Here is a 15203-nt window from a genome sequence, read left to right as displayed (position 1 = left end):
CGGCATGCGAAGCAGCAAGATGCCTTGTGTGCCCAGGAAAGGGGTTTTGGGCTGGAGAGGGAGCAGGGAAGGGGGCGACTGGGGCAGGAGGGAGGCTTCCAGTTGTGCGTACACAGCCAGGAAGCCCAGAAAAGCTCTGGGGAGGGGGGCAAGGGGGGACTGGCTTCCTTGGTCCCCGGGCCGGACAAAAGCCCTCCGGGGGCCGGATCCGGCCCTCGGGCCTTAGTTTGAGGACCCCTGGTCTATAACATTCAACCAACCTGTCTGGATTTGATTTTTCAAGCTTGTGGCATAATAATACGGAAAAACTATCAGGTCAAGTTCCACACTGATGGTACTATGATGCCTGTGGTTATACCACACAGACACATACCATTTCATGTATGAAAACTAGTAGAAGAGAAGCTAGAATCTTCAGAAAAGCTTGATATCATTGAGAAGGTAGAAGGCCCTACCCCATGGGTGTCACCAATTGTGGTTGCTCCCAAACCCAAACAATCAGGAAAAGTTAGAGTCTGTGGGGATATGCGCCTGCCCAAACAAGCCATAAAGCAAGAACATCATATCACACCTACAGTGGATGACATCATCAAAGAACTGAATGAAGCAAAGATATTATCCAAACTCGATCTTAATGCTGGATATCACCAACCAGAACACCCAGAATACAGATACATCACCATGTTCACCACTCATGATGGTCTTCAGTGTTAAAAATGGCTGAGTTTTGGCATCTCTTCTGCTGCCGAAATTTTTCAGAATATAATCTGGGAAACCTTGTCTGGACTAGCAGCGATGCTCAAACACAGTGATGACATTCTTGGTTTTGGGACAACTCAAACATGACAACAGACGTGAAGCTGTTCTAGATTGAGCAGAAGTGCAATCTTACATTAAATTCTGAGGTATGAATATAATAACAGGGGTCCCCTACCTTTTTGAGCCTGCACACACCTTTGGAATTCTGAAACAGGTTGGTGAGCACAGTCACAAAATGACTGCTACAAAATGGCTGTTGCAGGAGGTAGAGCCAGCCACAAAATGGCTGCCGTAGCTAACCTTCAGTCACACAGTTAAGATCCTTGTAGTGTGTTGGCAGCTTTTACCAAAGCAATGTTTTTAAAAAACTGCACAGCCAATCAAATCTCCAATGGCGAATCAGAATCACATTGCTTTACTAGGGCAAAAGCCTCACCAGACCTCACCTACTTTCTAAAAACACTTGGAGGGGACCAGGAAAGGTGTCCACGGGCACCATGACACCCACAGGCGTATACTGTATGTGAGGTATAGATTCTAATTCTGCCGCCTCGTGCTATTTTGCTGCTGACTGGCTGGTTGCTGGCCAAAATGTGAACTTTTGTTTATTCTTGGCTTTTCCCTTAAGTGAGATACCAACACCCTTACTTATATTTGTTTCTGAGTTTATTTTCTAATTCAGATGTAAAATCCATATTTTGCTTATTCAGTGTAAATTTCTATATTTTTTATTTATTTTGAGTATCGCATTGACTTTCAGAATGTCTTTGGTAATTCTCTCCTGTTTAGGCATTCTATTTTCTACCACTGAAAAGTTAGTATTGAATTTCTTTTCAATCTCATTCCACACTTTGTGCATCCTACTTCAATAAGAAAAAGCTTCAATTCTCCCTTTAAAATATTTTAAACCTCTTCCTTACAAAAATTCATAGTCACCAATTCCTTCTAATTATTCTTCTTGCAGCATCCTTATCCTTATATTTATTTAATGTTGTTTGAGTTGTATCTATATACACAATCTAATAACAAAGAATAATTCCTTCATTTGCTGTTTCAGGAAGTCATGTTTTATTTCACAGTGCATTTGGTGTAAGGAAAATGTTTTGGCAGGTCTGGCTGCATTTGTAACTTGTGCATTCTTTTTAACTTGCGATGGGTTTATGTTTTGGGGACCTGCAAAAATTTTGTTGCTTATTAGCTGCCTTAAGTCTAAGAAGATAAGGCAGGATATAAATATTTTAAATAGGCAAATTCCATTAAATGCAGTCTCTTATAACTAATTATCTCTGATTGATTTTTGTATAATAGTATAATGTTTTATAAGCAATCATACCGTATATACTCGTGTATAAGCCGAGTTTTTCAGCCCAAAAAAAGGGCTGAAAAAAGCCAACTCGGCTTATACGCGGGTCAATACGGTAGGCGAGGGGAGGGGGGAGGAGGGATAAAGGGAGGGCCGCCCCCCCCGCGCCTTCTCTGCGGCCTGGGAGAGGCCTGCAGGGCAGGCAGGCCCCGCCGCCCCCCCGCCGCCGCCCCGCCTTTTTTGAGGCCTGCAGGGCCTGCCTGCGCTCAGGCAGGGCCCCGCTGCTGCCTCCAGCCTGCGTGCCTTCCTGCCGCCACCTCCAGCTGATCAGCAGGCCTCGTCCTCCCGGTGAGTAAGGGGTTCAGGGGCTCTTCTCCCTCCCCCCTAGGGTGGCGCTGGGGTCAGGGTGGGTGTGGAGGGCCCGGGAGGGGGTGGCACTGGGGTCGGGGTGGGTCTGGAGGGCCCGGGAGGCCGGGCGACCTGGGGCAGGGGCATTGTGTAAGCCGACCCTCGGCTTATACACGGGTGCCTAATTTTTCCCCATTTTTGGGGTAAAATTAGGCACCTCAGCTTATACGCGGGTCGGCTTATACATGAGTATATACGGTATATCCAAACCCAGATATTATAGAGTAATTAAATAAAAATAAGTTCATTAACTGGTCTAGCTGGCAGATCAAAAGACTTAAACTCTTTGTGACATGAGTTTTCCATTAATTCAAGTAAAAGGAAGCAAAAAGAAAATTCTCATACTGAGGTCTTGCCAGTTCAGCTAGAAATTGAATACAGTGGGAATGCTGACTAATAGAGCTCCCACCTCACTCTACCCTTCCTCACACCTTATTCTTGTACTATTAACAAATACCAACAAAGGGACAAGCATGCTGATATTTATTTATTTAGTATATTTTTGACCTGGCCTTTCTCCAAGGAGCTCAGGGTGGTGTACATATTTGAACTTTTCATTTTAAATCCCTCATGACTATTTGGTCATTGCCATAAGATAAGGAAATGAAGGCAAAGTCAATATAAAATGACAAACAATGAATGTATTTATTTAAAATATTATCCCAATATGTGACAAAATTTTTAAAAGATAAAATGCCACAAATATTGAATACACCAGACATTATAAAATTATATACTAACACTCTATAAAGAGCAACAACTGTGTGTCACAATAAAAAGCAATAATATACAAAATATGATCAATAAAACAGCAATACAACAATGAAACAATACAAACTGCAACAGAACAGCAGCAGGCTACTAAAAGTTTTAGCCAATTTCTTTACATAGCAGAAGTCATGAAACAATTTTGTAATGAAACATCAGAGAAAGTAACCTCGATGGATCAATATGTTAAACAAATCTAAGAAATAAAAATGTTATCACCTGATATTGAAAGAGCAACTGAAACTGCATCAGATAAATTTCTCACCAATGACGCCCTTTCTTGAGTAGCTACCCCCCTACATGAAGCTAAGAAATAAAAAAGCCTAAAACAGTATGTCAGTTTAGAGCGTAGGAATGGTTTAGAATAATACTGCATTTAAATATTGTTCAGAAACTTTTGCTGGTCCAGAATTTGGGAGTTGGGCTACTAACAGGGCCTAGCCATCAGGAACACATTGCCTGGATTTGTAGGGTTGCCAACCCCCAGGTACTAACTAGAGATCTCCTATTACAACTGATCTCCAGCCAACAGAGATCAGTTCACCTGGAGAAAATGGCTGCTTTGGCAATTGGACTCTACAGCATTGAAGTCCCTTCCCCTCCCCAACCCCCTCAGGCTATGCCCCAAAAACCTCCCGCCGGTGGCAAAGAGGGACCTGGCAACCCCATGGATTCAGAAGGCACTTCAATGACTTTATTTCTGAGCAACAACTTAAAGTGATGACATTGATTTATAATCCATGGACCCAGGTCTAAGGAATTTTAAAGGATTCTGTGGATCACCGGATGAGCCAGCATGGTACACTGGTTGGAGAGTTGCAGTAGGATCTGGGCGACCCAGATCCCCACTCTGCCAGAGTAGCTTACTGGGTAGGTGACCTTGGACCAGTCACACTCACACACACACACACACACACAACCTAACCTAATTTAGATGACAGGTTATTGTGAGGGTAAAATGGATGTGGAGAAAATGTTGTAAGCCACTTTGAGTCTCCACTGGGGAAAAAGTGGGGTGAAAATTAAGTAAAAACTAATAAAATACCATCGGAGGGTGGTTGGGCAGTTACCCAAAACAGTTTTTTCCCCCTTCTAATTATGGAACTCCCCTCCCTCTCAAATGAATCATCATGTAGACTCTGAGTTGTCCTGTTCACCCAAGCTTTCATTCAATATATTCTATATGAGACACAGACACTCCTTTAGAACACTATTTCTAACCCATTCATATGCTTTAAACAAACAGCATATTTTATAATCTTAAAATTATAGCGTGCGCTGCTTGATATGAAAATTCACCATTAAACTCCGTAATACTGACTTTTTATAAAATTGTTTCATTTTTTTCCTGACAAAATATTTGCTGCATCCTTTCAGACTACTAGAAGCAGAAAAGAAGATTTGGGGAGACATCTAGTGTCTCTAATGACTAAAGTAAAATCCTCCCCTTGAAGTAAAACTGTTCATTATAATGTACTGTATAGGACTTGACCTAACTAAAATCCCTTGGAAATATTAAAAAGCAGACAGCATTCTGGATCTATTAGCAACCCAGGCATATGTTTGAAATTAATATCCAATACACACAGAGCAAATGCAAAGATGTGAAAGAAAACACTACTTCCAACGCAGCTCATAGAAAGCAAATAATCATCCGCAGTCCTAATGAAATATGGCTACAATGTCCTTGATTACAATTCTCTCCTAAAATATGTTAGAATGCATAAATTTGAGTAAACCTTTTGGGTTACACTCTGCCGCTCTGCTCAGCTAACATTAGCATGTTCCTCCAACATAGGGAGCTGCCCTCCAATTGGAAGAGTCTCTTGCACGGACAAAAGCCCTTTGTGCTACAGGAACACAACACTGTTAGCTGAGCAGAACAGTAGGATACAACTAATTTTATAATTAACTCTCCATATTCTTTTATTTATTTAAAATATTTTATATCCTACTTTTCCCAAAATGGGTTCAAGGTGAGCAACCAAGTGTCTAAATGGTATCCATGACAAATTAAAATCCACAAAATATCACATAAACTAATTCAGCTCCCCAAGAAAACACCCGACTCAAATAAGAAAAAACCTAGCGCTCCATTAAAGGCCATTACTGAAAAGACCCAAGAAATAAGGGTGGTTTCAAGGCCCTTTGCCACCCCAAGTGCCATCCTCCAGTGTCATCTTGCCAGGTTCAAGGTGAGCTGCTTGTACAGCTGCCTTCGACCTGAGCCAGGTGGTGAAGGTGTAGGAGGAATGCCTAATCCCATGCCCCTCACTGAACGGAAGTTGAGCTGCTTCTGCAGCTGCTCCAAACCTGAACAGGACAGCAGGGAGGAAGAATGCACTTCAACAAAGACAAATGTAAAGTTCTGCATTTAGGTAGGAAAAATCAAATGCATAATTATAGGATGGGGGAGACTTGTCTGAGCAGTAGTGTGTGTGAAAAGGATCTTGGGGTCTTAGTAGACCAAACACTAAACATGAGTCAGCAGCGTGATGCAATAGCTAAAAAAACAAATGCGGTCTTGGGCTGCATCAACAGAAGTATAGTGTCCAGGTCACACAATGTGATGGTATCGCTTTACTCTGCTCTGGTTAGACCTCACCTAGAGTACTGTTTTGGCCACCACAATTTAAGAAACATGCAGACAAGCTGGAACGTGTCCAGAGGAGGGCAACAAAGATGGTGAGGGGTCTGGAGACCAAATCCTATGAGGAAAGGTTGAAGGAGCTGGGTATGTTTAGTCTGAAGAGGAGAAGACTGAGAGGGGATATGATAACCATGTTCAAGTACTTGAGGGCTGTCATATAGAGGATGGTGCAGAGTTGTTTTCTGTTGCCCAAGCAGGTCGGACCAAAACTAAAGGTTGAAATTAAATCAAAAGAGTTTGTGTCTAAACATTAGGAAGAATTTTCTAACAGTTAGAGCAGTTCCTCAGTGGAACAGGCTTCCTCGGGAGGTGGTAAGCTCTCCTTCCATGGAGGTTTTTAAGAAGAGGTTAGATGGCCATCTGTCAGCAATGCTGATTCTGTGACCTTAGGCAGATGATGAGAGGGAGGGCATCCTGGCCATCTTCTGGTCACTGGGGGTGTGGGGGGGGGAGGTAGTTGTGAATTTCCTGCAGCGTGCAGGGGGTTGGACCTGATGACCCTGGTGGTCCATTCCAACTCTATGATTCTATGCACCTCTCATGATGACCAACGGGGCACAAGGCAACTGTTTCATCAGTCTGATCTAGACATAAGCAGCAGAGGTATGGAGGAGGTGCCTCCTCCCATGAGTCCCTGCTGACTGTAGGATGTTTTGCTTCTGCTGCTGTCTTGCATCTGAGCTGGGTAGCATAAGTGGGGGGAATTACATGCTTCTTATTGCGCTGCTCCATCAACTTGACACAAAAAAAGCCACTTGGGTATTGAATGGGCCAGCAGTAAAAAATAAAACACGGGGGAGAAGAGCAGTTGAGGCTGGTTGGTAAGCATCTTCTCCTGCAAAACATAGGCCAGAGAGGACTTCCCCAGATGGAGCAGAACATTTTCTCATTGGAGTAACCGGGTAGCAACTGGGCCAGAAAAAGTGGTAGCTTCTCCTGACCACTCCCCTTCTTGGAGTGGAGATCTGGGTGAACTGAAGCCCTGTCAAGGATGGCTGGGTGGGCGGTGACAGCCCCCCTCCAGTTCCAGATCAGGCCACACACATTCCCCTTGTTGCCCTGGGAATACTCTTCCTGTGACCAAGGAAGACAGTGGTGGAGGAAGCGCCCTGTCAGTGCTGGTACTTGCTTGGAACTCCTGGGCACGTGAAGTCAACAGAACGTGAGGTGCTGGTTCAAATGGGCTGCAGGCAGCTCTGTCGATAGGCCCATCCACCACCAGCACTGTGGAGAAGGAGAAGGCTGGCTGTTATCTGTCTATCCCTGCTGGTACTTTGGCAGAGGAAAAAAGAGAGGCAGCTAAAGAAGAGATGCTGGCTGTTGTCGTGGTGACTGGTCCTAAGGTCTTGGAAGAGGAGTGGCCAAGCTGTCTTCTCATGACCGCTCAACTCTAGTCTCATCCTAGGGCATTGTACAACTGGGACAGCTTCTTCTTCTTTGTCTCTGCCACCACTACTTGCTAGTGGGAGGCGGAGGGAACAACTGCTGAATTTTTAAAATGTGTTTCAGCATTTTCCTCTGCTTTTTTTATTAAATGAGCTGTGGAAGCTCGACTGGTGACAGAGCAGGCAGCACATGGACTGGGGTGATCAAACATCTCCTCATGACAGTGGAAGCCTTGGCAAAAAATCTGTGTATGTCCTGCAAGGCAAGAAGGAGGCATAACCCATGCAAGGATACCTTCCTCCACTAATGGGCACTTGACAAATAAGATGTAACTGATAAAAAGCACTTCTTTCAACAGGACCAACCTGTTTCTCAAATAACAAGGCTGGTCCAAAAAGATTTCCAAATTTCCAACTTGATTTGCAAATACTGATTTATTACATTTAGCGTAAATATTAATTGGGAAAGCAGATAATTCCCCTCCACATAAATCAATATTATCAACCAGCATTTTCTCCGTCTTATATGGATGATGCTTGTTCTGTCCAACCACAGCATCACGGAACCAATTCAGAAACAAGAGAGCAGTACCTGGGAGATAACTTAAAATATAGAATTGGGTTTCTTTAGCATACTGATGACACACAATCCCAAAACTCCAAACAATCTAATCCAGCAGCCTCAAGTAAATATTAAAGAGAACTGATAATGGTACAAAACTCTGTGGCACTCCCACAAGGCAAATCTCAAACAGATCACTCAGCATTTCCCATGTGTATTCATCTGGGCAAAAAGGGCTGAAACCACTAGAGTGTTCTCCTTAATATCAATCTTATTTACAAACAGCATAGCAAAATGGAATGATCAACAACATCAAAAGTCACTGAGAGATCCAGGCCATTTCCATAAAGGTTATTTTGTCCCGGGTTTGATGCTACTGGGAAACGGGTCCCCATCCTGCTTCCCTGGAACATCATGGTGCATTTGTGCACCTCCTAGGATTTCCCAATTTCCCCCTCACCCAATCTTTCACAAACCTGCTTTGCTGGGAAGTTTTGGGAGACATTGCAGCAGAGCCTGGATGGCTCCTGTGTGGGCAGAAAAGTTTGGATTTCCCAGTCTTGGCAGCCACAACAGCCATGGAGAAACTACATGTCTGTCCCCCTATGGACAACACCCCAAAAGGATCACCAAAGAAAATTACCTTTGTCTAGTTGCAAAAGGAGATCTTCCACCACAGCAGCCAAGACTTTCTCAGTTCCAAGACCTGGCCTAAAGCCAGAGTGAAATATGTTATCCAAGTACACCTGAAATTGTCTTGCTACCACATGCTCAATCATCTTGCCCCAAAGGAGAGTTGGAAACCATCATATAATTGGCTGTGATCTCCCTTGCCAAAGTTTTATTTTTTCAGGAGAGGTCTAATCACCAGCTTAGAGAAGACCCTTATTCCTCAGGAGATATTGATAGTTTTCATGAGGCACATGCGCTCTCACATCATTGAATCTTTTTGTTACTGAAACATGCCGTTTCAAGAAATAAAAACAAAATCTAATCTCAGTGAGGGAGCAAGACTGCAACTTTTCCACTAGACTAACCACATGTGCTCCCAACCCCACATCTGTCTGCCAAATGATCACTTTTGTGTAGGGCAAGTATGTGTAAAATTCAGTATGAACTGGCCTAAACACCCCATGCAACACACCACACCACACAGGATTAACTGTACAGTTTGGCACGATTATATGATTTTGTGCATTTCCAACCTATTTTCATCTTATGCCCACACATGGTCATCTAGCAATCTTGAAGGTGGGAAAGGTGATATCTCAGTTTTCCACAGCCTATGGACAAAATGATTGCCTGATCTAGGCCAATGTAACTGCAGTGCTTGGTATGTAATTGCTGTTTTCATAAACTACTAAGAAGGGAATTGGTAATTTATTTTCTAATCCTCTATACATATTAGAAGAGCTGTCAGTATACCTTGGAATCATTACACAATTTAACTCAGTTACCCAATCTAATATGCCTTACAAAATTTTACTATAATTATCACAGATGATAAGTTCACAGAGGTAAATAATAACAGAATAGATTGAAACCAAGGATTATTTTACACTGTGACAAATCCTCCTCTATTTGATGAAATCTTTCATTGGAAGACTGCTCACTTAGCAAAGAGTATCTGTCATGACTTCTCCTGGATCATACCCAAACCCTAGGAACAGATTCCTCATGATAGGATGAAAGGGGTGGGTGAGGGACACCACCCTGACCAAGAAACGTAAGGGGTATTTGACACCACTAAACTCCCTCCAGAACCAGAGCCCCTGGATTCCAGCGCCTCCATAGAAGCAGGTGCCCTGAAGGCTCACCTCCAGATGCTGCTGCTAACATTCCAGCCCCGTTTTAGAGCGCCAGATCCTAGACCACCAATCCTTCAGTCCCCACCACACACACACACACACACACACACCAGGCAGGAGCAGCAGAGTTGGCAGGCTCATGAGGAGGCAGCTCACCATCAACCAAGTGCCAGGCTAGTGGCTTGCATTCTACCTACTGAGCCAGATCATTGCCTAAGCACATATGGTGCTTTGCAAGATCAGGGCTCAGTCAAGCCCTGGCTGGATGAAGCCCAGAAGGATGAACCTCTAGGTCTCCAGGATATTTAAGCCCAGGGCTACACCAAGAACCTTGCTGGTTCAACCAATTCATATGGCCAGTGTGCTTCTATTCTCCCTCTGAACCTTGACCCAGCTAAACCCAGTTTGTGACCTGAACCTCTGTGCAGCTCCGAAGAACAGACCCAAGCTCCAGCTGCTACACAGATCCCTGCTCCTGGGGATCTTGTAGTCTGCTTCAGGACCCCACTGCCACAGCCAGAACAATCCTTGGATCAGATCCATTGCTATAAAGGTGAACACTTTACCTGTAGTGGTAGATAATACTAAATAGCTGTCTGGATTATCTTCATAATAATAAAGTCCTGTATAAACTAGTTTATTTAGAGCTGTGATCTACCACCTTTCCAGATCTGGGAACCACTTTTACCCATTAGCTGGCAACATGGGATCCTCTAAGCTGCAATCAGCTGATATCGCAGTCATGTGACAAGAAGAGCCAGAGTTAGGATCTTACTGGTCTCAAGGCAAGGACAGTGGGTAACAGACAAAAAAAAGCTAGGAACCAGAAACACAAGCTGTATACCAGGAGATATAGGGTAGTGCTGGAAAAGCCATGGATTAGAGCCTTTAAGCAATCCTTTCCGCTGATAGCTGCCTCACTTTTCCATCCAGCAGTTTATTTCTGCTTATATGCAGAGGCAGGAAATATGGCATCCTTGTTCTTTGTGCACATTCAGTAGCAGCAGATCTTTCAAAAAAGAAGAAGAAGAAAAAAGGAGCGCGGGGAGGGGGGGTGTTCTATAAAGTCTTGCAGCCCGACAAGTTTCCCAACCCATGGGCTGAGCACCACTGGACTTAAAGAGTCACAGAGCTAGAAGAGAAATTAAAGCACCTTTGCAAACAACCGAGTGAGAATCTTCCCCCACCCTTTGTCCCTTTTTATCCAGACTCCATGCTATTCATAGAATAGTATTGAAGCACTATCCCCTATAGTCAAAGGTGAAGAAGAAACCACAGGAGCACAGTGATGTTTTTCAGAGGTATGGGGTGTTACTGAATCGGTTTCTACGTATCACTGATAACATATGTTTGGGACTAATCTGTGATGGAAACCTTTGGATTGTGAAACAAAAATATATCAACAGAAACAATTGGTCCACCTACCTCAGTAAATTTATGTAATTTTCCCTACATTTGATAATGAGACACTAGTCAGGAATTATGACAATGATGCTATCCCACATTAAAAACAACAACATTGCATGTTGATTTTTATGACAAATGTACATTAGAGTTTAAAAAAGATTTTTAAAAGAAGGAAAAATAACAAAGCTCACAAAAATATCTAAAGACAATACCTGTTGTATTAATCATACTTTTTGGTGTAGCTCCTGTGGCAGCAAATATATTAGGCGTACTACTTGGTGGCACTCCACCTCCAGTTGTGGCAGCTCCAACTGTGGTCACAGCTAAGCTTCCAGGGGGAGGTTTCTTTACTGGTACGACAACACTTCTGCAGAAGAAGACATTAGACCCAGATCAGAAAAAGTTGCAGAACAGAGGTGCTTTGTACCCCACCCCATGAGGAAGAAAGCCCTATTCACTATTTATGAGAGAGTCTCGGATATCTCTGACTCCAGCCTCTAGCTCTTTTCTTATGAAGACATATCAACTATCTCAGAACATCTTTTCTTATGAAGACATATCAACTATCTCAGAACATATTTATTGCACTGCAGCAATAAATACTTATTGATAATTTTTTTTCAGGTTATTTGAAAATGTGTATCACTTTGAATTTCTTGACAGTGCCCTGACCTCATTATTATGGTTATTGCCGCTCGTATACATACATACATGGTCAACATTAGTTCTGAAACAAAATTGTAGTCATTTAAATAGCTTTGGCACAGAATTTGTGTGTAAATAAATAAAAATAAAAAGCAGTGTCAACTGTGGCAAGTATTCAGATGGAAGACCTCCAAGGAATACCATGGTCATGGCACAGAGGCAGGCAATGGCAAACCACCTCTGAACGACTCTTGCCTTGAAAATCCCACCAAGGGTCGCCATAAGTTAAATGTACTTTAAGTGAAATTTGTAACATTTGCAAAATCCCTGACCTGGATAGCCCAGACTAGCCCAATCTCATCTGATCTCAGAAGCAAAGCAGGGTCTGCCCTGGTTAGTATTTGGATGGGAGGCAACCAAGGAATACCATGGTTGCTATGCAGAGGCAGGCAATGGCAAACCACTTCTGAACGTCTCTTGCCTTGAAAACTACCATGCTGTGACGTTTATTTGATCTAGGCCCAGCAGCAGAACCGCAGAGTGAGTTCTTGTTCAATGGGCTTTGCTCGGCTCTCGGTATTTTGGATCCAACCCTCTGACTTTAATAACAGTCACCGCAAATTTACCCAGAACAGATATTAGGCTAAAGGATTTTTTCACAAATTTTCAACAAGATCCTTTGGTTCTTGAAGTCCTTTGAGTTGGTATGTAGGCCAGTTTTCGCAACTAGTTACATATTATTGTTGGGAACCCTCAGAGCATGTCACTAAAATCCAATATATGGTTAGTTTTTAATACGTTTATTAGCTTAGAACCTCATCGAAACCAATAAAAAGACATATAAACAATTTAAGTCACCAACCGGTAAAAACAAGCATAGCATCACTTAAAAATCAGCCAAAATCCAGGCAACAGAGATAAAACCAGCAACAGTTAATAAATCCAGCAGAAAATATATGCAAATAATCATAAAAGTCAGCAGAATGTTTTCAAAAATGAATACACTGTAACCTAATGCAAAACATAAAATGCTGAACACCTGGGCAGATGGATGTGGGAAGGCATTCCACAACCAGGAAACCACAATTGAGAACATCCTATCTTTTGTCACCACTCATCTTACCCCAGATAGTGGAGGGAATCAGAGAAGGGCATCCGAAGACAATCCCAGTTTATGGGTAAATTCGTATGGAAGTATCAGTCCTAAGTGTTACTGAGTCTCAAGCCTTTTAGGGCTTTAAAGGGAATAATCAGTACTTCGAAATGGCAGAAATGACTAGGTAGCCAGTGCACTTGTACAGCAGGTGAGATATGATCTTTGTAGTCAAGGTCCAGTCAGCTAAAATTAAATGGGTCATTTAACTATGTTTAAAATCTTACTTGTTTTAGGAAGCTACTATATCCATCTTAAATGACTAGCTAGCCAAATACAAGGCAGTTAGCAGATTGCCTTTTCATGTTTGATGCTAGAAATTGATTCATTTATGAATTCCTTGTAAAGTGTTTGTTTTTTGTTGTCAATTCAGAGCTGACTTATGGCAACCCCGCAGGGTTTTCAAGGCAAGAGATGTTGGGAGGTGGTTTGCCACTGCCTGCCTCTGTGTCATGACTCAGGTATTCCCATCCAAATACTAGCCAGGGTCAGGGCTGAGATTGGTGACTGGCCCAAGGTCACCCAGCAAGCTTCCATGGTGTGAGTGGGGATTTGAACCTGGGTTTCCCAGGTCCTAGTCCAACACCTTAACCACTATACCATGCTGGCTCTCTTTCTTGTAACGTTTCTTGAATCTACCAATTCAAAATTCTGCAGTCCATGTTTCAGTTCCAAAATTTATGAGTACAAAAGCCTATTTTAATGCACTAATGGCTCCAAAAAACAATTGCTGGCAAAAATGCTTTCTTCCAGCCCAGTAAGCCTCCCAACTGAGTTGTCAAAACTCTGCTATTGTGAATGTAGAATATTTCACACAAGATATGTGTGCTGTGTGTCATCACGTCACTTCCAACTTATGGAGACACTATGAATTAGTGATCTCCAAAACATCCTATAATTAATAGCCTTGCTGAGGTCTTACAAACTGAGGGCCATGTTATTCAGTCAATCCATCTCATGTTGGGCCTTCCTCTTTTCTAGTCGTCTTCTCATGCTGTGACCAAAGTATGATAGCCTCAGTTTAGTCATTTTAACTTCTAGGGAGAACTCAGGCTTGATTTGATGTAGAACCCATTAATTTGCCTTTTTTGGCTGTCCATGGTATCCATATTTCCTTCAACACTACATTCCAAATTAATCAACTTTTCCCTGTCAGCTTTCTTCATAGTCCAACTTTCACATCCATATGGAAACACCATAGTGTGAATTATCTTGATCTCCAGAAACACTTCTTCATGTTTAAGGATCTTTTCTAAGTACCTTCATGGTTGCACTTCCCAGTCTCAATCTCCTTCTGATTTCTTGGTTGCAATCTTCCTTTTGGTTGATGAAAACCACATAGTAGTTTTAGAAACTATTAACCATTATACATGTGGGAAGTCTTTTTGTCTCTAATTTCTGAGTTTAGGATATGTAGGCATCATGTTTGTCAATTAAGGCCAAACACTTTAAAGGAACAAAAAAGCTGAAGCTTTCAAATCGGGGGGGGGGGGTGGTTTCTTACCTGTAATTGGTTTTCTTTGAATGGTCATCTGTGCAGTCACACATGTGAGATCTCAAGAGTGCAGACAGAGCCTACCTCTGAACCTATAAAAGCTTGATATCCCATATGAGTGATGCACAAAGAACTAAAAATTGCAGGTGCCCTTTTTAATGACAGAGTTACAGAGATCACCCTTTTTCTTTACGCTTTTGGGTAAAGGGAGAAATACAGGGAGAAAATATAAAGATCTGCATTGTGTGAATTTTTTTTTTTTTTGGTCGAGGGTTGTCAGATTTTAAAACCTCTGGCTCTAAATTAGGGGTTAAAATTGGGTCTTCCAGGCTGCCAGGGTTTCAAGCATCTATTTATATGGATTTCACCTTTTCTAAATAAATGTCGGCAACATTTATGGCAGTTAGAAGAAGAATGTGAAGATGTTGGTGTTGCGGCAAAATATACACCCACACATGTGAGAAAGGTGGATTATAAATAATTTAAATAGATGTGTACGTTGGGAAGGGAAGTAAGGATGTCTTTGACCAGACACAGTATTAGCATGGTAATACCAGGGACTCACTTTGGTTGGTGGACAGAGAACAAGCCCTGTCTGCCAAGCAAAATGCTCTAGCATGCCGTTGGGTGGGGGGGTCCCTATCTAGTTCTAAATCATAACACACATACTTAAGCAATGATTCACTAACTACTATGAACTAAATAATCTGTATTAATTAATAATCTGTGTCTGTATTAATGAAAATGGTCAGAGCAATTATACTTAGGGACACAGAGAAACTGGAGGGTTTCAAGAAAAATGGGTACTATGGGCTCAACTTACAGAAAGGCTTAAAACCATAGAATATGCTGTGTCTGAT

The 15203-nt window shown here is 42.4% G+C and overlaps 1 protein-coding gene across 3 annotated transcripts in view; it reads right to left on the bottom strand.

Annotated features, from left to right (window-relative positions):
• NBEA (neurobeachin) overlaps window positions 1–15203 on the bottom strand; it is a 433179-nt gene that overhangs the window by 292400 nt on the left and 125576 nt on the right. For 2 of the 3 annotated variants that reach the window (XM_056858518.1, XM_056858519.1), the window contains exon 31: window positions 11263–11417. In XM_056858518.1, the coding sequence (XP_056714496.1) occupies window positions 11263–11417 (155 nt within the window). The remainder of the gene's footprint in view (window positions 1–11262; window positions 11418–15203) is intronic. The other variant, XM_056858520.1, reaches the window with a different exon arrangement.

Source organism: Euleptes europaea, chromosome 12, assembly GCF_029931775.1.
Source record: "Euleptes europaea isolate rEulEur1 chromosome 12, rEulEur1.hap1, whole genome shotgun sequence".
In the NCBI taxonomy this organism is placed as follows: Eukaryota; Metazoa; Chordata; class Lepidosauria; order Squamata; family Sphaerodactylidae; genus Euleptes; species Euleptes europaea.
Note: the sequence above shows the minus strand (reverse complement) of the source record. Positions and strands in the feature narration are given on the sequence as shown.